Source organism: Clytia hemisphaerica, unplaced genomic scaffold, assembly GCF_902728285.1.
Source record: "Clytia hemisphaerica strain Z4C2 unplaced genomic scaffold, Clytia hemisphaerica genome assembly, whole genome shotgun sequence".
In the NCBI taxonomy this organism is placed as follows: Eukaryota; Metazoa; Cnidaria; class Hydrozoa; order Leptothecata; family Clytiidae; genus Clytia; species Clytia hemisphaerica.
In genome coordinates this window covers 755,894-782,962 of record NW_027103900.1, presented here as the reverse complement: position 1 = coordinate 782,962, position 27,069 = coordinate 755,894, and the positions used below count along the sequence as shown (strand labels likewise).

Here is a 27,069-nt window from a genome sequence, read left to right as displayed (position 1 = left end):
CTGTAAAACAACCATCACAAAACATTCTTCTCCAGGATCACAATAAAACAATTTCTCATCGAATAATATACTCTCCTTGTTGTCACCATACAAAAAATAATCCATACAATAAATTAGATATATTTTCCTCCGCATTGTTAATTTTGATGTTTTAATGATTTGTTATTAATTTCATTAGTTTGTTCTAAAAATCAAGATTATAAAATACTTTTTAACAACATAGCCATGGTATTGTTAGATTTCTGTAAACAGTTCCTTGACGTTAGAGTAAAGATTTTGACAGGGGAAAGGGTGGACAGGGAAAAGGGTGGACAGGGGAAGGGGTGGACAGAGGTGAAAGGGTAGGCAGGGGAAAGGATAGGCAGGGGACAGGGGACAGGGTGGACAAGGGACAGGGTGGGCAGGGGAAAGGGTGGACAGGGGGGGTGGACAGGGTGGGCCGGGGAAAGGGTGGACAGGGGAAAGAGTGGACAGGGTGGACAGGGTGGGCCGGGGACAGAGTGGGCCGGGGACAGGGTGGGCCGGGGAAAGGGGAAAGGGTGGACAGGGGACAGGGAATAAAGGAGAAGACCTTTAGGCTCAAGTTACAATTAGATATCTAATACCCGTATACGAGAGAAAATAATCGACGTCATTCAACCCTGATAAACTAGACCCGTTTTATTTTTAAGCTATCGGGGATAAAAACTTTATAAAAGTTGACAACCCTTATCCAGAAAACAGAAAATAGAGATTAGATGTGACCGGAGAGTAAGGGGCGAATAATGAGCTTTTTCCAGGCAACGAAAGTGATGCCTTAACATTTGCATCCAAACTTGGACAAAAGATTTAATCTAATTTCTATTTCGAGTGGTACATTTTCAAAATTTGGCTGCCATTACAAAAAGGACAAAAATATTTTTATAATTCCACATGGGAGATTCACCTTTAGCGTTCGGCTATAGCGTAAATTGGTCTAATGCCGACATCCCTCTTCTAATTTCGACACCCTTCTTTAGAGATAGGAATATTAGGAAGGTCAGGATCACTAGTAGACAAAAGTTTTTTTCTACTCTGATTGCCAAGGAAAGAAAAATAAATTCCATCGGCGATTCCGACCTTCCTATTATTCCTATCCCTAAATTAGAAGAAGGGTGTTGACATTAGACCAACTTACGGTATGACATTGATGTAGTCTTGTTGTGTATAAGAAATAAATTTTGGAACTTTAGGAAAACCTTTTACATTAGTTATCATAATATAAGAATAACCCAGTGTGTTTTAGAATATATTTTGATCAAGATAAATTACAATAACAAAAAATAATGAAAGATATTTACAGCGTATGAGACGACAAAGAACTAACAAACAACTCCATTACAATTATAATCAAAAAAATAAAACTCTGTATTCATGATACGCACCACTGCAATGACTTCACAAAATTAGGCAACTTTTCTGTTTTTGTTCCACCCAATACGTCACTTTTTCTATTTTTCAAGTGACGTATTGGGTGGAAAATTTCTCAGAAGACCCTCCAGTGGTGCATATCATGAATAACTTAAAATTAGACGAAATAAATTAACCATGATACAAAAAAAGAAGAGAAAAAAATTATTCATAGCAGATTTCCATACATAGGTACTAACGAACAGGGAACATAATTTTGCATTATGAGAAGTTGTCTATCAATTGTTCAAGTTATCAATGTTCAAGTTATCAATGTTCAAAAAGAGAAAATAGGTACCAGCTTTGTCAAAAAGCAACGTTGTCCTTTAGATTGCTAAACATAATTAAGTTTTAAAGTTAAATTATATAAAAAGTAACTGTCAATATTTGAGAACTTTATTTATATTTCTATCCTTTCAGTACCTCTGATCAGCATTCATTAGTAAAAGGTGTATCCACCATGACCAGTACCATTCCAGAAATCAGATTTCTGTTGATTCATAACCACATTGTGTCCTTGTTGTTGAGCCGCTTGTGCGGCGTTGGGTGCACATCCTGGTGGTGGTGGCTGAAAAGATGTATTAGAAAAGATATTCAAATGATTGTATAATAAAGTCATCAATATAGTACATACACAAAAATTTTCCAAATCTTTGACACCCCTCCCCCTTTTTACGCAGAGAACAATGTCACTCAAACAAACTTACCACTCTCCCCTCTTCATTGTCTAGGTACTATATGGATGGCCCTTACCATAATCCAGATCGATTAATTCAACTTTTTGTACTATTCCTGAGCCTCACAAAAATTTCTAGATCACCGTTTATATTCTTATAAGGAATTGATATTCCAGTTTGAGAATTTTCAAGCCCATAAAACAGCTATAAACCGTTAAAACTCTTATGATATCTATCATTCCAGATCATTCGAATCTATCTGTTATTTGGTTTTCTCAGTCAGATTGAAAGTAGTATATAAATTGTGGAATCATTCAATAAATAGAATCATTCGATAAATGGAATCTTTCCAGTTTAATTCATAGAAAGTTTTTCTTAAAGATTGAAGAAGTGGAGAGAGTCAACATGAATATGGACAGAATTCAAAATAAGGTAAAAATGCATGAGTATCTAATAGGGAATGATCATTTTTTCACTTACTGGAATATTATAGGAAGCTCCTGCTCCAAATCTCGCAGCGGCATCATAACTACCAGCAGCCGCTGCAGCAGGGACAGGGCCACGTGGTGGGTACGCTCCTGGTTGAGCACCGTGTACTGGGTATGGTTGTGCACCCGGATATGCTTGGTAAGGTCCATTTGGTTGCTGAAGAAAAAAGACAGAATATTTAATATTATATAAAAGTCCGAGTTCAATTGCGTGTCACAAAAAAGGTCAATATGAAAAGGATAATTTCATAAATAAAGATCAGAAATGTTTCATGGTTCATCTTTTATAGGGTGCACCATTAAAAATTTCAAGATACATTGAATTCTTCTTCTATTTTGAATTTTCATGGGCCAATCAATACTAAATAAGATAACAATCACTACATCACAAACACACAAAACAATCGATTGAAAAGATACAAGAAATGTGACAGTTTTAGTTTCTTACCTTATTGACATGCTTTTTACTAAGTCCAACACTGTAAGTATTGCACTGAAGCAAAGCCTTTTACTTTGTTTTCCTAAGTGTAACGAAGCTCAAAGCAATTTCTCCAACAATTCCTCCAATGCTTATAAAAATGTATCGTTTGAAAGATAGTACTTACAATATAAGTTGGTGGTGCATAAGCCGGGGGTGGGCCACTGTAGGGTGGTGGAGCTGCTCCTTGAGGTTGAGGTGGGTAAGCTCCTCCTACTGGAGGTTGAGCAGGATAGCCACCTTGAGGCGGGTAACCAGCTGGTGGCGGAGCATGTGTTGGATAAGCACCCTGTTGCGGCTGGGTCGGATAAGGACTATTTTGCTGTGTAGGGTATGGGCTCTTCTTTCCTAAAAATAAATGTTTTATAACCATTCATTTATTTGTTCGCTATTCAAAACAAAGTTTAGATGTTTGGTATCTTCATTGCCTATTAAGTTTCCGAAGAGTTGTCATGATTCATGACCTTCCTATTTCATGCTAAGCAATTTGATTTCTCATGCATTTTTGATTTTTGAAAAAAAGTTTTCCAGATTTTCCGTTGATTTTATTCCAAAAATTTTCCAATTTTCGAAAAATAGAATTCCCCAATAGTCTTATTATTTTTTGAAAAAGTTTCCCCTGTTTTCTGATTTTAAGAACAAAATTTCCCCAACTTTCCAATTTTTGGAGAAAAAAATCCTCCAGATTTTGGAGAAGCAGGCTAAGATTTTGGAGAAGTAGGCTAAGATTTTATGGAAACAATGATAAGAAATAAATGAGTTCACACTTATAATAAGACCTTTTGCATGTTGACCTTTTGGATCTATCGTTAAGGCCACCTAAAACGGTGGATGGAGTTGCGAAAAGGCAAAGGCACCTGCTGCTTTGAGGTTACTCACAAAACGCCTGAAATGATCAACAGAAGGCGGTTTAGTTGCAGCATGGGTTACGTCATGCACTCCTTTGCAGTGTGGAAAGAGCGGTGTTTCAGTGAATATCAATAATTATAAAATATCTCATGTGCTTAATTTCAGTAGACTTTGACTAGTTCATTGTTGGCCAGGGTTATTGTTAATATCTTCTAGTGGCAAATGTTCCTAACTGTAATTAGTAAAAGTGTGTACTAAATATTTCCATTTTATTGTTTTGATGCTAGAGTTTTTAATTATTCAACAAGACATTGTGCCTAGCAAAAGGTTTATTATGACATATAATAACATCAAATGTTTTGATGCTGGAAATCTAATTATTCAACAAAAAGTTCAATTGAATAATGCAGTTTACTGTTTAAACACCCAATTTCCTGTGAGCTACTGCTCAAAAAAGTCCAGCTATCTGGTACTGTAAGTAACAGTCTTTTAAATTGTTTTAGTTTTGCAATGTTAGCTTTTTTAGGCTTATGCAATTTAAAATGGATAAAAATAGAAATAATTGACGCTTCTGGCCTTTCATAGCCTTTAAATGGGCAAAAAATGCTGTTTTTACTCATTTTTGCTTTAGTGATAATCAAAGACCCCCCTGGGGAATGCTGGATTTTTTATCTAGGAGGTTAAAATCTAGGTAGCCAGTCTGTTGAAATTGCGGCATGTGAGCCGGAAAGCGCAGAGGAGCTGGCGCCAGATTTACTCTTACTATGTACACTTTAAAACAAAAGAATATGCCATACTATTCCGTTGAGAACGGACCGAGTCCGAAACATGTCGCGGAAAATCAAAATATAATAGCCGCATTCTTTTTCACTGTCCAACATATTCCATACTATTGAATATGTTAACTTTACACAGGTTGTTTCAATTAAGCATAAAAAATCACTTTAAAAGGGTCACAACAGGGGGAGGGGGGTAAAAGATTTTCGTGCCTGTGGCAGGTTTGGGCCGCCCACACCAGAAGTTCCCTATTACCAACTTTTGACGCAGCTTTTGGCTACGCCAAAACACCTCCGGCGCAACATTTTTCCTCCTTTCTAGTCTAGAATTTGTTGAATTTTTCTGTTTAGCAAACCTTAAAATTTGTCCTTTGGACATGAAACAAGGCTGATCTCAAAACTCATATGAAAAATAGAAATTTCTTCATTTTTTCGACTCAAGATAACTGGGCTCTTCCAGTTAAAAGTCCGTTTACAGGGGGGTGGACGACGGCGGAATTCCAAGGCAAAATGTTTTTTTTAATTTTTTTTATCTGAAAATTCCTGTTGTCCACCCCTATATCAATTTTTTCTGGAAGAGCCCATTTGAGATTTGATTTGTCAACCAACGACAAAATAATGATGAATAGCGGCTATATATGAAGGTGATTTCAACTGTGAACCAAGCCACCTCATCTTAGATAAATTTCTCAAAGAAAATTCATTATACTGTCACACCAAAACGAAAACTTGCTTCAAAAAAGTTAAAGGAAGTTGCATTGATCTTATACTTTCAAACCAAAAATATGGGTTGCAGAGGACAGGTACATGGGATACCGACCGGTCTTAGTGATTTTCACCACTTATATACACTCAGCTCAAAAGTACATATTCTAGATTACCACCATAGCTTCAGCCAGGTTTCTAGCTCCCCCCAACAAATTAAGGTCCCCCCAACAATTTAGCTCCCCCCAAAAAATTGCCTTGTGCTAGGCCCCCTAACACTTTAGGTCCCAAGATAAACAAAAACAAAAACATTGTTCTCCCGCCCCCGTAGAGAGAAGTCAATAAAAAATATATGCGAGTACAGTACTGATAAATGAAAACTAAATTTTACTTGTTTTAATATTTATGTTTACAAATCTTTTGCTTTTTATATTTGATTTAATAGTAAGATAAGAGATCTTTTGAAATTAGCTGAACAGCACCCAGAGTCTCAGTCAGATCATCTAGGCTCCCCCCCAACAATCTAGGTCCCCCCAAATATTTTGGTAATTTTAGCCCCCAGGCTCTTTAAAGGCCAAAATATTTCTTAGCCCCCCCCCAAAAAATAAGGGAGGGGGGGGGGCTGAACCTATGACCACCTAGGAAAATTAATTATCGTAGTTGTTATTACAATCATTTTGTTGAGAATAATTTTTTGACGGATCTGTCTTTACAAATAACCTCATCAAAAATTACTGAAATTGAGTCTTTTGAAGACAAATTTGTAACTGTTTTAGATAGACATGCACCTTGGAAAACGAGAATTGTTCATGGGAATGAAAAACCCCATGTATACAGGACCCTTACGAAAAGCCATCATGGAAAGGTCCAGACTTCGTAACATCTACTACCGTTCAAATCGTTTTTCTGATATGCGTCATAAACAGCAAAATCATGTTTGTAACATCAATAGGAAAATTAAGAAAAATTATTTCAAAACGGTTGCTTCAAATACTGATAATTCTAGCCATAACTTTTGGAAAATTTGCAAGCCCTTTTTTTCTGATAAGCATACCGTTTTGGAAAAGATTATCTTAGTTGACAAGGATGAAATTGTAAATAGTGATTCTACTACTGCTGAACTTTTTAATACTTATTTCAATGGTATAACTAAGACACTAGACATATATAAGTGGCCGCAATTTGCCAAGCCGATCTACGACGATCCGATGCTCAATGCTATTGCAAAATACTCAGATCATCCTAGCATTATAAAATTCTAAAATATTTTTGCTGGTAACTCCTTGGAGTTTACAAAAACTGACACTGAAACTGTCCACAAATTAGTTATGTCATTGAATAGTAAAAATTCTACATCTGGGGAAATAAGCACCAAAATCCTACAGAAGTCTGCTAATATCTGTTCTTTTGCACTCAAAGATTGCTTCAACTCTTGTCTCGACAAGACTTTTTTCCCGGAATCCTTAAAACGAGCTACAGTTACCCCGGTTCTTAAAGAAGGCGATCATACGAGTGTTAAAAACTACAAACCTATTAGCATTCTTCCTACAGTATCCAAAGTATTTGAAAAAATCATTGCCCAACAATTAAAAATCCTTTTTTTTTAACTCCTTTTCAGATTTACTGTGTGGCTTTCGAAAAGGACACAGCACACAGCATGCCCTATTGCGATTATTACATCTCTGGCAAAGGGCACTTGATGATTCAAATATTGTGAATACTTATGGATTTATCGAAAGCTTACGATTGTTTACCCCCTGATTTATTTATTGCAAAATTAGCAGCATATGGTGTTAACCACAATAGTCTACGGTTTATATATATATAATTATTTGATAAATCGTTACCATAGAGTCAAAGTTGGAAATAGTCTGAGTAGCTTTTTATCTATTAGTATGGGTGTTCCTCAGGGATCCATTTTAGCCCAAATTCTTTTTAACATATTTTTGAATGATCTCGTACTATCTGACCGTGAAGCAGAACTCCTGTAACTTTGCTGATGACAACACCCTTTTCGCAATCGCTAAAGCCCTTACTGAAGTTATTTTAAAACTCAATATCAAAATTCAAGATATTTTGTACTGGTTTAAAATCAATGGGCTTGTTGCCAATCCAGGAAAGTTCGAAGTTATGTTTCTTGGTAGATTTGAGCCTATTGCCTATATCTACTTTTAATATAGGAAATATCAAAGTTAAAGTTAAAAATCAGGTCAAACTTTTAGGTATCTATATTGATAAGCTACACTTTAACTCTCACGTTGAAATAAAATGCCAGTCGGCGGGAAATCTGTCCCTTCATTTCTCTTAAAACAGCGAAGGCCTTGTGTGTCACGCCTACATTTTTTCTAATTTTAATCATTGTCCATTAATTTGGATAAATTTTGTAAAACACAAAAACAAACAAATTGAAAAAATTCAACGAAGAGCTCTTAGCGTAGTTTATGAAAACTATGACTCTAATTTATATCAATTATTAACTTTATCTAGAAGAACTGCATCTTTTCACATCAAATTTATTCATAAAATTCTTGAGGAAATTCATAAAACTCTTAAAAAACTAAACCCGCCTTTCTTAGCTGAGCTCTTTGTCACGAAAACCTCGGACAATAAACTTAGACGAGAGTAACTTATGTTACCTCCGGCTAACACAGTTAAGTTTGGTTTACATATTACAATCTTTAAGTTTTGTTTGTCGATTTTTGCACCTGCCTACGATGGCGCAGAATATTTTTATAAAAGTTGGATTTTGTTAGTAACGAATTAAGGCTGTAACTATTTAGGACATTAGGTCCTTTACTTTTTATGTTTATGTATATCCAGACGATCTCAATCGAACGGAATCGACGATCGAACCAGTCGAACCAAATCGAACACAATCAACCCGATCGAAATTCGATTGTCGAACGCAATCGAACGTCAAAATTCTGGGTAATATTCTATTGGTTCGATTGTTGTTCGCCTGAGTTCGATCGTCGATTCCGTTCGATTGAGATTGTCTGGCTTTATTCTTGTAGCTTCCCAACATCCAAGCTCTCAAACATCACAAGCCAAATGAAATTACTTTTGATTTCCCGTAGAAATTATGCGATAAACAATCCGGGTGTCAATGAATCGACGATCAAACGCAATCGAACGCAATCGAACATCAATCGAATCTGAAAATTGCGGTAATATTCGATTGAGATTCGATTGCGTTCGACAATCGAATTTCAATCGGTCGATTGCGTTCGATTTGGTTCGACTGGTTCGATCGTTGATTCCGTTTGATTGAGATCGTCTGGGTAGAGTACCCTACCCAGTTGGCGACCAAAATTTTTTTGATTCAAAATTTTCACTTACTTTTTACTTTTTTAAAAATCTTTTTCGACCAACGTTTAGACAACTTTTAACATGCTCTTCGTGTTTGTTTTGATTTTTTATTTGAGGCGATCTTCTTAGAATAAAAAACTTTCAAAGCGAGCGGTACTAGTGCCCAGTTCCCGACCGAAGTACCAGTCTGCGACTGATCGCAAGAAAGAGAAAATCAGTGCTCTACTTGCAGGTAAGGTCATATTAATTGATCAGGATGATAAAAAAACTCATAAGCTTTCCCGTATTTAATTTATTTACACTCGTTCTTTTGTTTTAAAATAGCTCACTTACATTTCCCTTCGGCATGCTTTTTCAGAATTTTTCTTCAAGTCGCCATTTTTTTCTAAAGTTTGTTTTTGTTTTGTTTTGAAAGTGGCAGTCTATGGAGAGTCTTCATTTGATAAAAACACAGGAATTTTTTATGTCTACCCGGAGATTCAATATAACGGTTTCTCTTGTTATTTCAATCCGGAGCTAGAAACTTCGCATTGGAGCTGTCAAGTTAAAGACTGCGGGCATGCCCCTTGAATGTTTTGATCGCAATGTAAAGTGTTCTTTTTTTCTCTTCGCGTCTGGAATGTTTTGATTGCAATCTAGAGTATTCTTTTTCATTTTTTGAGTTTGGTCGGTCGCAGACTGGACGTCAAATTTCGAAGCTGATTGCATCAACTTTTTTATCAATATTTCACACAAAGGAAACTGTATCGAGCTGATTTTTACAGAAATGCTTTCTAACATAATCATCGTTTTGGACAAGTAGTTTTTGGAGTGGGAGTTGAAGCGTTTTTTCTTACGAAGCTTTTTTGTCCACATGTAGCCATTTTTTATTTTTTTTGAAAAAACCAGGTTTTTCGTGTGCTTCCGTGCAAAGTTGGATCTTTCAGATTCTACTCGCTCTTTTCTAGAACTTTTTTTACACACAGTACGGGAAATAGGTCAAGGCAGATAACTACCAAAAGAAATTTTCCAGAGGTTTGTTTTTGTATGACTTTTCTGGGTTCAAAGACAATCGGTCGCCAACTAGACCGGTCGCCAACTGGGCAGGGGACTCTATATACCAACACGACCCTACCTATGCCCCGGACAGTCCGGGGTTTTTTTGATTGCGTATTATTTGTTTTTGAGAGACTACCCCGGACGCCCCAGACAGCCCGCGCGGTCGCTTTTTATAGAATCGCTGACCGCGCGGGCTTTTTTCTAATTCATTGAAATATTCTTCCGTGGACAAACGCCGTCTTCCAAAAGATCTTGTAATGTCCTGATTTTGGCGTTTCGTGTGTGAGGCCTGTATTTGAACCTTAAATCTCAAGCGTGGTTTGTTCAGCAATCAAATTCTAAAATCTAACCGAAAGCTGAAAAATGGATCCTGATCAGACAGAGAAAGGTAAGTAAAGTTAGTTTTTTTATTTTTAATTAATTTATTAACCTTGCCTAGTTTATAAAAATTGTCCGGGGGTTTAAAGTGTGCTCGGCGATATACGTCCGGGGTAAATTTATGCCGCAAAAATTGGAACCCCGGACGTAGGTCCGGGGAAAAAGTTATTTTTTTCAGACCCCAGACATTTGCCCCGGACTGTCCGGGGCATAGGCAGGGTCGTATACCAACTGTAAATAAATAAATTAATAATAATAAATTTACTGCATGCATCAAATATTTTTTGAGAACTGATTGAAAATATTTTAGGATGGAAATCTTACCACTCATTATTGTGATCTTGATTGCCTGCTCGAGATGTGTCGTCTTTTTATTTTTCCTAGCTTTTGACTTAAAAATGACTTCAGTGATTTTCTGCTGATGGCTGACGGATTTTCAAAAAAGTTTTGAACGCAGCAGAAATTTTCGAAATCGAAAGTAAGCAAAACAAATCAATTCAATTATATCCTGATTTTTTTAGGACTTGGATACTTTACTAGTTCTCAAGTAGCTAGGAAGCAATCTTAAAAACTAACCTTTTGAGCCTCTAAAATATTAAGGTGACTGAAAAAGGTGGGACGAGATCTATCGGTTCATTAAACATTACGTCATTTCATCATGGCAGATCAAAACACAAACAAAGCTCATGCATGAGAACCTTTCTGTCAGGTTTTTACCAGCGATGATATCATGACACGTCTCTTAAGACCTGCTAGAGCCCTTTGGTGTCCAGCATCAACCTTGGTATATATCCTCCTTAGGACAGCTTTAGATTTTTCAGTGCAGTGTGTGACTGCTTAGCATGCTTTTTGGGTAGAGTTTGTGGGTTGTTGGGTTGTAGCTTTATTTTTTTGTATATAGCCAGACGGTGTCAATCGAACAACTTCGAACAAAAATCGCAATCGAACAAATCGAACGTAATCGAACGCGATCGAATAATTGCGATTCGATTGTCGAACGTAATCGAATCTCAATCGAACGGCCGATTCCTGGGTAATATTCGATTGCGTTCGAGTAAGGTTAGATTGGTTCGATTGATTGTTGACTATGTTCGATTGGTTCGATTGATTGTCAATTACATTGGATTAATCTTCGATATCGTTCGATTACGATTATGTACGATGAGTTTGATTGCGATTAAATTAAATTGGATTGGATCACTCTGTTAGAGCTTCTTAGCGTGGGCGGCCGAGCGCTTAAGTACCACACTAAAGCGAATAAAATCTAATACAATTGAATCAATCAAACGTAATCGAATACAATCGAACGTAATCGAAGCAATCGAACAGCAAATCCTGGGTAATATTCGATTGCGATTCGATTGCGTTCGACAATCGAATTGCAATTATTCGATTGCGTTCAATTGCGTTCGATTGATTCGGCGTTCGATTCGTTCGATTGACACCGTCTGGATATAGCGTTATAGGTGGCATAGGCCATGATGCGATGGTGTTAGCCTGGAGATTCATGGCCATGCTATTATTTCTTATTTTATATACTGATGGCGAAATATTTAGCATAGTATGGGCTTAGATTTGGAATTTCCAAATCCTAATGACGGTTGAAAACACACACGGGCACGGCCAATCTGCTGCAATCAAATTCTGTTATTATTCTTTATTTTCACTGGTCAACACTTTGGCCATCCATCCAGGCCCAATCGATTGTTTGTGTCGTGTCCTAGAAGCTTTGAAAAATGGGTTGGTCGGTCAGTCGGTAGCTAAAATTGGAACTTTTTTTTCATTTTCCTGTCAAAAACCTCAATTTTTGAAATTCTTTAAGCAATCGTGCAATCCTGGAATCCAACCGGGAATGTATATAAAGAAATAGCCTAAAGCCCGGACCCACAAAGGCATGTGTCGTGATCGCAAGATAACTTCTATACTTGGAGATTAAGGTGTTTGACGACCCTGCCGATTCCCCAGACAATCTGGGGATTTCTTGTAAATGTCCGGGATTTTAACATTTATTTTGAAACTTAGTGCCCCGGACGCCTCAAACTTGGTGCGTTGTTCGCGCTATGCACTTAAAGATAGTGAAATATGCCTTACTGGCACTGTGATGTGCCGTACTGGCTATGTGGCGTGCCGTACTGGCCGCGCAACGTACTCTAACGGCCGCGCAGCGTGTATACCATATTGTGCGGTACATTTAGATGGTAGCGCGGCGTGCCTCTATGGACGCGCATGGTGGTGCACAAGTTATAAATGTCCAGCGGGGAAATATAGTATTTTTTCAATCCCCAGACATTTACCCCCGATTGTCCGGGGAATCGGCAGGGTCGTGGTGTTTGCTGCGTGTGCTTGAAGGAATACAGCTGTGACTCTGCTTTTAGGTGCTTAATATTTGTTTTTAAGTACGGGTTACGTACCGGGACATTTTCTATGCATGAAGTGGATGTTGTTTATAGAAGAATCAAAGCAGTCAGTTAAAAAAGAACCACAGAGATACCGTCAACTGCTCCAATATGGGACTATCTTACACAACATGGGACAGCCATTCCACCACCATTTCACCGAACCACCAAAGTCATTTGATTTGAGTTTAATGAACCGCGTATGAAAAAATTTCTCTCTCGCACAGAGTAGGCTTTTAAATCGAAATATGAAAAATCCGTAGTGGAACACGCGCGAATGTGAGCGTTTGACGTCACTCGCGCAGCAAGTTACACACTCGCTATTTGTTAATCTCATCGGGCGGTAGGCGGTTAGGCGGTGGGCGTTCTCTAATTCTCCATTCGGCGTCCGGTCATTTTAAATGAAAACAAAAGTTAAAAAGTGCGCAGTTGCAGGCAGTTGACGGTAATAGTTTATCATGTGAAAAGGAGGTAAAATATTTTTGATTTTTCAGACTCGAGTGAAGCACTTTTTCTCAAAAATTTAGAGTCTGTCAGAGGACATGAACCAAACTATCAAATGGGCCTGGCCTTTCTTAGAGAAAACGCAAGTTCCGAAATTTGGTTTTTATTTTAGTAAGTGAGGACAGCGCTAAATTCAAATTTCTCACTGTAATTTTTTTGAGGCAGAAACCTGCCTCACAGCTTATACCCGTCCTGTATACATCAGATTATAAAAATACAGGACGGGTCTCCTGGTATGATGGGCAACAAGTCTTTTGTAGGATATGCATGCATTGTCATGTTGAATAGTTGTTTTGGAGAACGCGACGGCCTATTGAATAACAAATAAACCAGCCGAGGCTGGAAAGTCAGCCAATATAGCTAGATTATTAGTTGGATAGCTTGTAAAGAAGTTAAGTAGCATCGATGGAAGGAAGGACTAGATGCACAAAGAATCAAGCGAAATTGGAAAATTTTAAGAGCTAAAAACCACATTTTGCTTAAAAATGTTTGTCCAGGTTACTCAAAACTCTTAGTAGTTAGATTGAGTAGAAAATGAACATTCCGTATGTTAAGCATTTAAATTCAACTTTTAACATTTTTGAAGATAAAGTAAAAATCTAGGGACAAATTACAAATTACAAAATTTTAGATATGTCCTGTTATAAACCTGTACAAAGATTTTATCAAAAAAATCAAATACACGAATCATTTACATTTATAAATACAAGTAGTTTTCTTTTTGAATAATAGTTCATTAAATTTATGCCAGTTGCATGTTTACAATAACCAAGCAAAACAAAACAATATAATTTTTAAAATATGCATGATACAGTAATTATACATGGCTGTATCATTGTTTTTATGCTGGAGTATATAATTATTCAACATGGCTGCCTCTTTAAAAAAAGGTCTATACCTGACCAAATTCTAATAACACTTTGTCACAATTCTTCAGGTGCTCCTACTAGAAATTCACACTCTAGAAATTGTAACTGGCTGCCATTAACAATTAAGCTAGTCACATACTCCAGAAAAACACAATTTGCCTAAAAAAACTTTGCGAAAAGTAGTTCAGTCTCTATAAAATTTCAACAGAAACTGTATTTTAGTAAGGTAGGTTACCCTTTTATGGACACCCCCTATTATGGACAAACCCTTCTAAAAGATTACAGTACACGTAGTGTTCATATTATATCATGATAATTTGTATAAAAATTTTATTTTTTTATTTTTGATATAAAATAAGCAAAAAAGTAAAAATCAGACAGAAAATGTTGAGAAAAAAAATTGACATTATAAACTTTAAAATAATGGACTTGTGGATCTGTATTGTCTTTTTTAACAGCATCAAAGTAATTTTTTTTGACTAATGATTGGTGATGAAATTATGGTAAAATAGTTTTTCAAGTGGGCGGGTCCGCCCATTCTCTAACATGGATGTTTGTTACCTATTATGAACAGGTGGGTGTTTCCAACCAAAAAAGCCCAAAACATGTGCCAAGGTCACAAAACACAATATGCGTCCAGATGTGTGAACAATAAAAAAATAATATGTGATGGTCGTCATTTTATCCAGTGTTCTGGCGGCAATCAAATATATGTTTCGTTCGTGTCAAAAATCTTCATAAAATATAGTCAGTCAGTCGGTTGGTAGTAAATCTAGTCAGGTTTTTAGGAAAATGGTTTCAAAGTTTAGTTTTTAATATTTATTCGCTCGCTTGATGAAAAATTCTGACAATTTTCTGACTCCTCCAGCATTTTTGTCTGCCAAGTTGGTTGGATTGGTTGGCCGACGCAAACAGCCGGCGCAAACAGAACATATTTTTGATTGTCTCCCTCTGCTGTTGTTGTAGCCAAACACGCCAGTGCAGTATGGATTCCACAAAATCTCGCGTCGAAGATATTTTTCCGTACAGCAAGCCTCACGCCAAGCAAAATTTCTTTTGTACCAACATTCAATTTTTAATAAGGGTGCAAGATGGGAAAAGAGGCGCATGCGCCAACATAATTAATAAATTGACGCAAGCGTAAGCAAGCAAAAGCTAATTTAGCCAAAATGAAAGCTAAAAATCAATGAATTATGGAGTCATTCACGCCGAGCTGGATTTATTACTTTACACCAACTGAAAACCAAACAATCTTTGTAAGTACCCTTAAACCAATGCGTCAAAAACGTTTCAGTTGCACGTTATAGTTTACACGAAATCCATGCTGGCAAATACGTCCAAGTCCAAAAACATGATTGCATCCTGTCTTTATCAAATTTAGACAGTAGCTGTACTTTTTTATACTTTATCATATTCCAATAACATTATAACATGATCAATTCCACCTACAGCTAGAGGCAAACAGGAAAAATATGTTTATTTATTATGGCAGAAATTCTTAAAAATAACAAAAACTTGAGCAAATTGCTAAACCTTCAACAAATATAAAAAAGAATCCCCTTGATGAAAATCATGTGTTTGATTTGCCAAGTTTCAAAGTCATTATAAAAAAGATATGACATAAATTGAAGCTTGCAACATGCATTTTACTTCCTGCATTTACACTGAAAACACTGAGCCGTTTAAACCGCCATCTTGAAACGGTCGTGTGTAGATTGTAAATGACTCTCCAGGATTTTTTCTACTTTTTCTACTTCCTATCTTCCATTCTATCTCTTCGTCTTTTCTATTTTCTGACTTTCTGAGACTTGTTTTCTGATGATTTCTACTAACTGTTCTATATTTCAAACTTTCTCCAAATATCGACCCGACCGGGATTCGAACTCACCAAATGAAAGAATCTCTGATCAGAAACCCAGCGCGTTATCCGTTGAGCCAAACTCGCACAGCAGAACACAAAATTTGTAAATACTTATAGGATGACAACAAAAGACGGGGGTAATGTTATTGTAATAAGGGTAAAAGTACCCCTTTTTTAACCTGACTGAAATTCGAGCCGTTACTAGCAACCCTGCGGGGCCCAAGGCGCCGAGTATGCACCCGGCACAGTGACAAGCCGTTACTAGCAACCCTGACCCTACCTAACTGATAATAACGGAACCCCCGTCTCAATGGAACCACCATACCCCCGTCTAAACGTTTCCGCAGTTTGAAAAAATTTTCGCCTTGGTAGTCATTTACAATATACCCGACACCTCTTGAAACACCACATCTATGTTTTCTAAAAACAACACACGCTAAAAGTACACTAAAACTTAACCCGATCGGATATAAACTTTAGAAATCGGGGAAACACGGCTTACGTAATGAGCATATCGGGGTAACATGTTTTTTTCGATTTTGGTCTGATGATGATGGGGAAAAAGCCTATTTGAATAATCAGCTGTTGGCTGACTAATTACTCCACAAACATTACTTTCCCTCAGCCAATAAAAACGTGATAAATTATCTTTATAAATATAAATTGTCTTTAGGTATAACTGTTGTAAAGTAATTAGTTATTCAATAGGTCGTCGCGCTCTCCAAAACAACTATTATGAATTAGTTGACATCGGAGAAAGGATGTTAACGCTAGAAGAACTAAGGTAATCCAGCTGGGAATTATCATAAAGCAGGGTGCACTGCAAAACGCACGGCCATTGCACTGGCTGAGGATTTGTATGCTAAGAAAGAAAGAGCGTGACAGTTTTCTCAGCACCAAAAACAGAAAAACTGAATTGTCACGGGCTGACATTAAGCCAACTTACCAAATACATGAAAAAAATCGAACCAGACTCAATCATAGCTGTCAACTCTCCTGCATGCCAACAATATCTCCCGCGTGAAAAAAATTCAGCCAAATCTCCCGCATGAAAAAAATTTTCCGATTTCCTGAAAAAATATTCAGGTTTTGGAAAAACAAAATGTTAAAATTTCCTGATTTCAGAAAATTGGGACAAAAAATTCCCCGACTTCCTCAATTTCCTGAAAAAAAATTTCTTATAAAAATCAGATTTTGTGGAAAAATTTTCCTACTTGGAGGTGAAGTTAACAGTATGCTCAACAGGCCAAATTTTAGAAGGGCAAGGCAGCGTCTGTTGGTGGCCAAAAAGGGCACTTTTTCCAGTGCTTTTCCACTAAAAAGGCTGTTTTTACCAATATTTTAGTAATTTCAACAGGGGCAGCGTCCGATAACCGGACGCTTAAAGGGTATGAAAAAGTGCCTACTCAATGTGGGCTAGGTAAACAAAAACTTATAGCAAATAATGATTCAAAGAAGTTCTTAGGATATCATTGATGGTCGACAAAGTCGAATGGTAATAAATTTTGGGCCATATCTTTTGATTGAATAATAATTCTTTTTGAATATTTTACCTATTACTTTACTCACCCAAAACTATTCAAAAGTTCTCTTGACAAACAAAATTGCAAACAACTTTGGTAAGCTTTTGATTGTTTAAGGGAACTTTTGGATTGTTTTTGGTGAGTACGGTAAAATGATGTTCTACAATAAAAGAATCACTCGTGTGAAAATGATAATTATAGCATAGTTATTGATAAATCAAATATATTTCATTAACAAGTTAATTATATAGCATGTAAGAAGTTGATTCTTTTCTTCATTTTCCATCTTAATTTTCCAAACATTTTCTTTTTGATAATACTCTCCACTGCTACTTATCTTTTCAACAAATTTTTAATATTAATTAATTTAATATTTGGATTAAGCAAATAGAAATATATTTTCTATTTTCTATTTTTTTCAAACTGGCTCTTTCCAGAAAATGTCCGTACATGGGGGTGGAGGATATATTCGGGGGGGGGGGGGGGGGGGGGGGGGGGGTAGCAAAAAATCATCAAAATTTGCCTTTCCGGTGGTAATTTGGGTTGTCCGGGGGTCAATCACTGAAAATTGTTATATTCTCCACCCCCCATATTCAAATTTTTTTCTGGAAAAGCCCAATGTTCCAAAAATAAATAAAAAGAATGATAACTAACCACAGATGATTTGTGTCGAACTATCATGAGAAGCTTTATATAATACGACATAATATCAATGCAAGACAAACCTGGACAAACCCCTATATCAGCATGTAGCTTTTCAAGACCACAAAATTCCTGAGAAAGTGGTGTTTTTTGCAGTTCGCGTTTTTTAAAAATGTTTCGAATATTTCGAGTCTTGATATATTTATAAGTGTTGTGCTTCTAAAAAGTGTAAACTTGTCTTTAATTTGTAAAGACTAGCAACGATGCCAACATTGACAGCTTTTTATATTTATGAACCTTATTTTGCCCTTGATGATGATTGTTGAATAATTTTGATGAGAATGATCATGGCCCCCGGCGTGCGAATCGAATTGAGGGGGCCAAAAAAATATGTTGCCCACCATGGTTGGGCGACGAAGAAAATTTTCGACTTTTCACCCTTACATGTTTTTTTTTATAAGCAAGTGTCTGCCCCTACATCAGGCTCGCATTATGCTTAGCATTCTATTGTTCTCAAACAATAGAGCCATTATTTAGGTACCAAAAACTGAGCCTGCATATGCTTATAAACGTTATGCTTATAAAAGAAAAAACATGTATTTCACCCCTCTAAACGGTATATATAAGCTTTTTTAAAGTAAAAAAAAATTACTTTGCAAAATATTGGGGGGGGCCATGGCCCCCCTGGGCCCCCGATGACGGGGGCCATGATGATATTTATTTTTTCTTTTTATTTGTCTTTGCAAAGTCGTTAATAAAATAGCTTGTTTTCATACTTCCTTTTCTCCTTTAAAAGCTGTCCTAATATTGAAGCACCTTTTGTAGACAATACCATTTGACATAATGAAAGAGATATCTTTTCAGTTCAATTATTACTTATCATACGTAGTACAATTTGCTTTGGTTAGGAAAGAGTCTTTTAATCAATTTAGTGAGGGTTTATTTTTGGTAAATCAGTGAAGATAAAACTTTTCAGCATTTTAGTATTGCGTGGATCAATCAAATCAGCAAAACTTTTTAGCATATGCTAAATTTTTTTCAAACATATAAAACGTATAAATCCTTGATTTTCTTCTGTCAGATATATCTTTCACTTATAGAAATCAGATGTATTTCAACATTTCAACACATGAAATTATTTTCTTGTTTTTATATTTATAGCTAGAAATAATGAACATATAAAAGAAAAAACAAAAACAAAATGACACAACAGAAAAGCTTGTTCATCACCTACCTGTTATGGGCGTTTTTTGGATGGCTTGGTTTACACCATTTCTACTTAGGGCGTGACCGACAAGCATTCACATGGTGGTCCACCCTTGGTGGGATTTTCTTTCTCGGATGGTTTCGAGATTTGTGGCGAATTCCGGATTACGTCGATGACGTCAACGAGGAGCCGCATTTTATGCAAGAACTAACCAATCAAATGAAATTGAGGAAATACCCCAAATTTAATATTGTTCGATTTTCAGGACAACTTATGATGGGTTATTTTTACGGTGGACTAGTCAAACTAGCTTTACCCCCTGAAACACCACAAACTCTAGAGATTTTTCTGGTGTGTTTAGGAATGACGACGGGGGTACATTTGATTGGAAATATTGGCCGCGAACAAGGTGGTTTTTGGAAACCGTATATTGGATCTGTAATAGTGTATTACCTTTTACAATATTTTAGCCCTGATTATGTCAACTACATGTATTGCGTACTGGGTACCACTTTCGTTTTCAATCATTTCCGAGAATACAGAAGAACTTATTCTCAGAAACGATCTTTATGTAAACGTATGATGGTGTTTTCATTATGTATGGGCTTGTTTTTTACTTTATGGGGCAGTTTCTTATATTTCAACGCCGAGATTACTACGGAAGACGGCGAAACGATCAAAATCAGGGATTCAGTAAATCATTTCTTTAAATCGCCTGCTTGGTTAGAATTCAAGAACACATTATGGCAGCTTTACGAAGAAGGACAACGAAACGGATGGCGTACCTTGTACGATGAACTCGTAAAAGCATTGGATCCTAAAGGCGAAGCTAACGCGCGTAAAGTTTTAGATGTTACAGAGACAACGACGCGCGAAGAGATTAAAAAGACTTACAAAAAATTAGTAAGGAAATGGCACCCTGATAAATACAAGGGTGAGGATCGTGCTTATGCTGAGAAAAAGTTCATGGAAATACAAGAAGCTTACGAAATCTTGACCAGTAAGAAGAAGTCTGAATATAGGACTGAATAAAGACAATTATGATTGAACCTCTTTCTTGTGGCAAAAACCTTTTTTATTTTTATGGTCATTAGACCTTATCGGAGTTTTTGATATTTCTAAAAAAGCGATGCATTGTGGGATTGTTTCGGGGGTATTACAATAGAAATCTCTTAGGAATTCCTCAAGGGAATTCTGTTTTAATACCCCCGAAACAATCCCACAATGCATCGCTTTTTTAGAAAAATCAAAAACTCCGATAAGGTCTATTTGTTTAGTTCTTCTAGGAAATTTAATATTTTTAGAACTGTTATCAATGATGAATATTTATTTTTAACTGTTGGGTTTAATTTTGTGTGTTACATTTTTAGTATCTAAAAGTAAAATTTATTTGCTATATATTTTCCCTTTCCTGTTAAATTAGTAGTTTTACAATGTAGAAATAATTTTTTGGTATTGTTGCCTGAATAAAAGCGCTTAGTTTATAGGCTTTATTAAGCTGAACGTCGTATTGAGTCTGCTTAGTTATTCATTCATTATATTTGGAAAAACCATACAATTGTTATCATATAATGAATTTGGAATGACTTAGATGGAAATTATCTTTCTATCAAAACATTCTTCAAAGTTTTGCCATCCCAGACGGATTTCCGTCATGTCTCAGCAGAGTATAAAATGAGCCATAAAAACTTTGGGATGAAGTTTTGCGAATCAACACATAAAAATCTTACACGAAAAATCCTTTAAAGGGACAAATACTTCTTTAATTGGATTGAAACTTTTGTTTTCTTAGAACTCGCATGAAGCTTTTTCGCTAGCGATTTTTAGGCAGGCGGCAATTCTTTTTCCCGCCTTTTCTGTATTGATCTTTCCATTGGTCAATTTTCGGAAAATTAAAATGAAGGCCGTGAATACATGTATTTTTTCCCTTTTTGTAATTTTTCTTTTTTGAGCATTTTTAAGGGCAGTTTGGATTTGAACACTCATTCTCTTTTTATTTTTGGACCTACCCCGGTGGAGGTCCTATAAATTAACCTGTGTTTGTTCGTCCGTCCGTTCGTTCGTTCGTCTGTTACCAACTTTTCTCAGGATTGAATCATAAGAATCTTTTGATTTTTGGTACAAAGGTGCAAAATGGTGGTGACCAAAATGTGACGGAGCCCGATTTTCGAAAAAACAATTTTTTTGGGCCAAAAACGGCTAACCGCTTTTTAGACTTTGTGAAAAATTGGATCATTAATTTTTTCTGATTTTTTGTATGAAAGTAGGGTACCATCATAGGTTAAAGATGGCTGAAGCAGATTTTTGCAAAAATAATTTTGTTGGCTCAAAAAACGCATGTTTATCTATAAGAATCACTATTAATAAGCATACATCAATGTTCTTAGTCAAATTACTAAATTTTTTTATGAGATAGATGTTTTTTTTGCTCATGAGGGCTTACTTTTAGAGAGTATGTGTGTTTAGACATGAAATTTTTGTTGCTTGTTGGTATTTTTATTTTGATCAACAACCTGAAGTAAAAACGGAAAATATGTTTGAAGAGATAACTCCTGCCAGGAGCAAGGCTTATACAGCTAAAAAACCAGCTTTTTCTTTGGAACAAGGCATAGGCCAGGACTATCTACAATGGTTAACTACATCATGTGGGGGAGGTAAAACTCACAAAGAAGCCGTTCAAATTGGTAAGAGAACTATGAAATTCTTCATGAATGCTTTAGGGAACAACCCAGATGATATTGAATTGACTTTGGAATTTGTAGATTGCTGTCTAGGATCTGCAAATATCATTGTTTCGTTTTTAAAAACTTTGGAAGAGTCTTGGAAGATGAGTTCGTCAGGTTCGTTGAATTACGTCAAAGCTATTAGCGACATGGTCGATTTTCGAAAGGCAAACGGCGTTCCAGATTCAACATTAAGACATTTTGCAGTTACAGAGGTTTACTTAAGGAGAGCGAAAGAGAACTTACGGAAGAGAAAGCACGTCGAATGCACTCGTAATCTTGACTTAGAATCTTTGATATCTAAGAATAGTTGGGCATCCATTGAAGAAATGGAAAAAGTTGTACCGTTTCACTTGCCTAGATTTAAAGGGATAATAGAGAAATGCCTTTCTCATGGGATTGTTACCCAAAGGGACTTGGTATTTTGTACTAGATTTATTACATCATTGTTGTTTCTACGAGTAAAATGCTCATAGGTTAAAGATGGCTGAAGCAGATTTTTGCAAAAAAAATTTTGTTGGCTCAAAAAACGTATGGATGTTTATTTTGCTCATGAGGGCTTACTTTTAGAGAGTATGTGTGTTTAGACATGAAATTTTTGTTGCTTAGCGTGTTTTTATAGAAAAACTGGCCAAATTCGATATCTTTTTATAAGCACATTATCAATTACTTAGGTATTAGCTTTTCTCGAGATTGGCTCTTTCATTCTTTATGATTTTTTGCACAAAGATGCATAACTTTAAACCCTCAAATGTGACGGAGCCCAATTTTCGAAAAAAAAATATTTTTGGGCAAATTTGGGCCAAAAAACGGCGAAAAAAAGGGTTTTTTGGACTTTTTTTTCTGATTTTTTACATAAAAGTAGGTAAAAGATGGCTCAAGCAGAATTTTGTAAAAAAAGAATTTTTCAGCTCAACAAACGCATCTTTGTTTATAAGAATTACTATTAATAAGCATACTTTAATGGGATAAATTTTAGCGGGGATTAATTTTCGCGGATTTCGTAGATTTGGGTGTCATCCGCGAAAATAAGTCCCATTGGAAATTCGAAAAAGGCCCATCCGCGAAAATTAGTTTCCGCGAAAAATTTGATTTTTTTTTGCAATCCGCGAAATTTCTATTTTTATCGTTTTTTATTTTTTTTTCTACATGAGGGCACGCAACCCTCGAAAAAGGTCAAATTTTTTTTCAAACTAATTCATTTTCAATTTAATTTTCTTATCCCGAATTTCTCTTCCGCTTTTTTCCCAAATAGGCTGTGAATATTTAGCTCCGCACCATTGAAGTTCAAATTCAACTTTTGATAGTTGTAATACATATCTCCTCGCCCTATTCCAAAACACCCTCTTATTACTTATTGTAGTTGATTCCCTATAGTATTCCTCATTTTAGGGAACACGAAAGGAACTCAATTTTAACAACCGATTTGTTCCTAAAGGAATGAATCGTTTACTGTGTCATTATGTTGTGAACATTTAATTACCTTGAGACTTATTTGTTCTCTGTAATTACCATTTGTTTTTAATTTGTTCATTGTTCCTTATGGAGCAGAACGAATTTGTAACTTTTTGTTTGACTGTTTTGTTCATTATCAAAGGGAACACTAAACGTATTTTAAAAGTCTAATGTGTTCGCTTTGATAGGGAATGTTATATGTCATGATAATTTGAACAAATAAGACTATTCCAGATACGCGCTAGCGGGAAAAGTCAAGCAGAACTTTTTTTGATTGATCTCGATTGGAGGATCAGTTTGGCGCCTTTATTTAGGCTCATTTAAAGGAACAAGGGGTACATAATGTTGAATTTCATCCGTTGGGAACAAAAAGAACCTTTTGTTCAAGACAACGACAGCCAATATTAAAATTATTGCAAACCCCCTGTAAGATTATTGCCTCTTAGAAGCATAAATAGCTGGGGTATCTCTCTTTTTGTCATTCAATGTCTGGCCATGAGGGCCAGACGAAGTCTCATAGTCAACTGGAGATCTCTTGAAGGAGCTGCACAAGGGAAACGAACGCTGCATATGCGCCCAAACAATAAAGGTTTGTTCACTTGTCCATTGTTGAAACATTGCTTACACACCGATTTCAAAAGCTGTCGAGGACTACGTAAACATATCAATACGAAACACCCTTGGTATTTTTATTTTGATCAACAACCTGAAGTAAAAACGGAAAATATGTTTGAAGAGATAACTCCTGCGAGGAGCAAGGCTTATACAGCTAAAAAAACAGCTTTTTCTTTGGAACAAGGCATAGGCCAGGACTATCTACAATGGTTAACTACATCATGTGGGGGAGGTAAAACTCACAAAGAAGCCGTTCAAATTGGTAAGAGAACTATGAAATTCTTCATGAATGCTTTAGGGAACAACCCAGATGATATTGAATTGACTTTGGAATTTGTAGATTGCTGTCTAGGATCTGCAAATATCATTGTTTCGTTTTTAAAAACTTTGGAAGAGTCTTGGAAGATGAGTTCGTCAGGTTCGTTGAATTACGTCAAAGCTATTAGCGACATGGTCGATTTTCGAAAGGCAAACGGCGTTCCAGATCTAACATTAAGACATTTTGCAGTTACAGAGGTTTACTTAAGGAGAGCGAAAGAGAACTTACGGAAGAGAAAGCACGTCGAATGCACTCGTAATCTTGACTTAGAATCTTTGATATCTAAGGATAGTTGGGCATCCATTGAAGAAATGGAAAAAGTTGTACCGTTTCACTTGCCTATAGATTTAAAGGGATAATAGAGAAATGCCTTTCTCATGGGATTGTTACCCAAAGGGACTTGGTATTTTGTACTAGATTTATTACATCATTGTTGTTTCTACGAGTAAAATGCTCTCGACCAATGACTTTCCAATTTTTGACAATCGAAATGATTAACAAGGCTAAGAAAAATGAAGGCTTCATTGATCAGACCGAGTTCAAAACATCTAGTACTTACATATTTGATACCTTAATCTTAACCTCCGACATTATAGATATCATCGACTTGTATATCTTGCACATCCGTCCTCGACTAGGTGCAAAGTGTGATTATCTTTTAGTAAACTCTAATGGATCTCAGTTTCAATCCTTGACCATTGCAATGACGATGCTAGTTCATGAAGCAATCCAAAAGTACATTCATCCGACGAGATACAGGCAGATTATCGAAACTGAGAGCAGTGAGCGATTATCAATTGAAGAACAAAGATTTATATCTGAAGATCAAAAGCATAGCTCCCAAGTTGCTAAAATTCATTACAAAAAGAAACAATCCAGACAAGTTGCGATAGAAGGTAAAAAGTGCATGGATAAAATGACAATTGATTGCAGGAATCAAAATGGAAAGCTTATGGAAATTTACAACAACTTGGACGTTGTTTTCGATCAAAACGTTCTCGATAGAAGCCGACAAATCATTGGTTCAACACAGTTGACCGATCCAGATGGCGCATCTTGTTCGAAGTATCAAGATCCTTATCAGCCTGTCGACCCTTTAGACGAATCTACTGACTTTGTAACTTTACAATCGAATACGACAGATGGGAAGGAAGAAGTTTCGGTTGAGGCAGACGTACCGCAAACAGCAAAAGCTTCTAAAGTTGATCACTCTACTGCTTCTTCCAAAAGAGTGTGTAAAAATGTTAAGTTTACCGAAGAAGAGGATACCAATTTGAATACAGGTATAACAAAATACGGAAAAACTGCTTGGTCTTCTATTTTGAAAGATGACAGTCTAAAATTTCATGTATCAAGAACCAGAGATTCACTCAGAGTTCGTGCTGGCTCTGCAACATTTAAGAAACGTTTTAAAACTAAAAGTGGTTAAAACTAAATATTTTGTTTGCTGACTAGAATATTAACATGGCCGGTCTATAAGATATGGAACTACGATAAGGCCTAAATAGAAAACAATACAGCATTACATAAACTCTTCTTAAGATTTTTGTGAATAACGTTTCAAAGAGGGTTTCTTTCACTATCCTTAGCCGATGAACTTTCAAAACGAACCACAGGCTAAATTTACCAAGACAGGATGAGTTCAAAATCGAAATTAAATTTATTGTTACGTTAATATATTGTAAACATATAATATGTTGTATAATGTGTAATAAATTATATTATTATATATACATACTATATAATATATTATATACTATATCATATAATAATTAATAATATATATATAATATATATATAGTATACTATACATTCTTATAAATACTATATTATATGTACTACCTACATATGAGATATTATACTATAGATTTTTGTGTTATATTCTTCATTACTTAATCGTGAAAAAATATTTTGATTTTAGAAGAAGTTACGTAATCAATAAACTTGGATACTGATACGGGTGTTTTTTCAAATTGATAACACGATCTCGAAATTTGAATAATTTGAAGAAAAACATTTGAGATACTTATGGACATTGCTTCAAATAAGAGAACATCAATATTTCGAAATATATTCAGCCTTTTCAAAATAGTAACACAAGCTTGTTTCCATAATATTTGAACACCAAAAAGCCACGAACTAGGTGAGGTTTTAATCAAAGCAACATCTCACCCTCGCGAGCCAGGGCCGATAAACGATTCTGCGACTTAAAGAGGCCAGTACCGTATAATTGGAGGAATCGTTTAGGGCCCTGGTACTTTAGAAGAGAAAATATCAAGAATCTTGATATTTTTCGACCTTTGGACTCTGGCAGCTTGAGTGTGGGCAATATGTTGCGAAGACAAGTACAGCCGAGCTGCGAGCACACTTACTAAAATAATTTACATCAAAATGCTGTAAATAGTTCTTCTCCGTATGACCATTTGGCACCAGATTTGGACATTTGGAAGGCAAATCTGCAAATGCAAGTAGAAAATGACTGTGTTTGTTGTTTGGAATAGAGAATGGCTTTCCTCTGTCTTTTAATGGTTTTTTACTGGCTCAAAATAAATTAGTAGCCTTGCAATAAGTCTCAACTTCCAATTACTGTTTTTTAAATTTGGCTCTCTGATATGGATATTTTTTGTGGTGAAGTTTTAGGGTTGGTGCAGAATAAAACTGCTGTGAACTGGTCTTAAACAGTTAAAGCTATAAATTAACTGGCTTTAAACACACTCAGCAAATCTAAAGAAATTTCAACCTTGAAATTATTGCTTTCTTTCTCACTTTTAGATTATGTGAAAAATAAATAAAACATTTTCATCGGCTCTAATGCTTTTGCTGATGGCT

General features: G+C 36.0%; 2 protein-coding genes across 2 annotated transcripts; one reads left to right on the top strand and one right to left on the bottom strand.

Annotated features, from left to right (window-relative positions):
• Nucleotides 1-1,254: 1,254 nt before the first annotated feature.
• On the bottom strand, nucleotides 1,255-27,069 carry LOC136808820 (DAZ-associated protein 2-like). Its single transcript, XM_067065365.1, has 5 exons — nucleotides 27,062-27,069; nucleotides 10,451-10,551; nucleotides 3,199-3,419; nucleotides 2,586-2,750; nucleotides 1,255-1,996 (listed from the first exon to the last, which is right to left on the bottom strand). Exons 2-5 carry the CDS (start codon nucleotides 10,455-10,457, stop codon nucleotides 1,868-1,870), a joined length of 522 nt encoding a protein of 173 aa, XP_066921466.1. The 5' UTR covers nucleotides 10,458-10,551; nucleotides 27,062-27,069; the 3' UTR covers nucleotides 1,255-1,867.
• LOC136808818 (dnaJ homolog subfamily C member 22-like) lies at nucleotides 19,053-20,660 on the top strand. Its single transcript, XM_067065364.1, has one exon. The coding sequence runs from the start codon at nucleotides 19,123-19,125 to the stop codon at nucleotides 20,158-20,160; it is 1,038 nt and encodes a 345-aa protein (XP_066921465.1). The 5' UTR covers nucleotides 19,053-19,122; the 3' UTR covers nucleotides 20,161-20,660.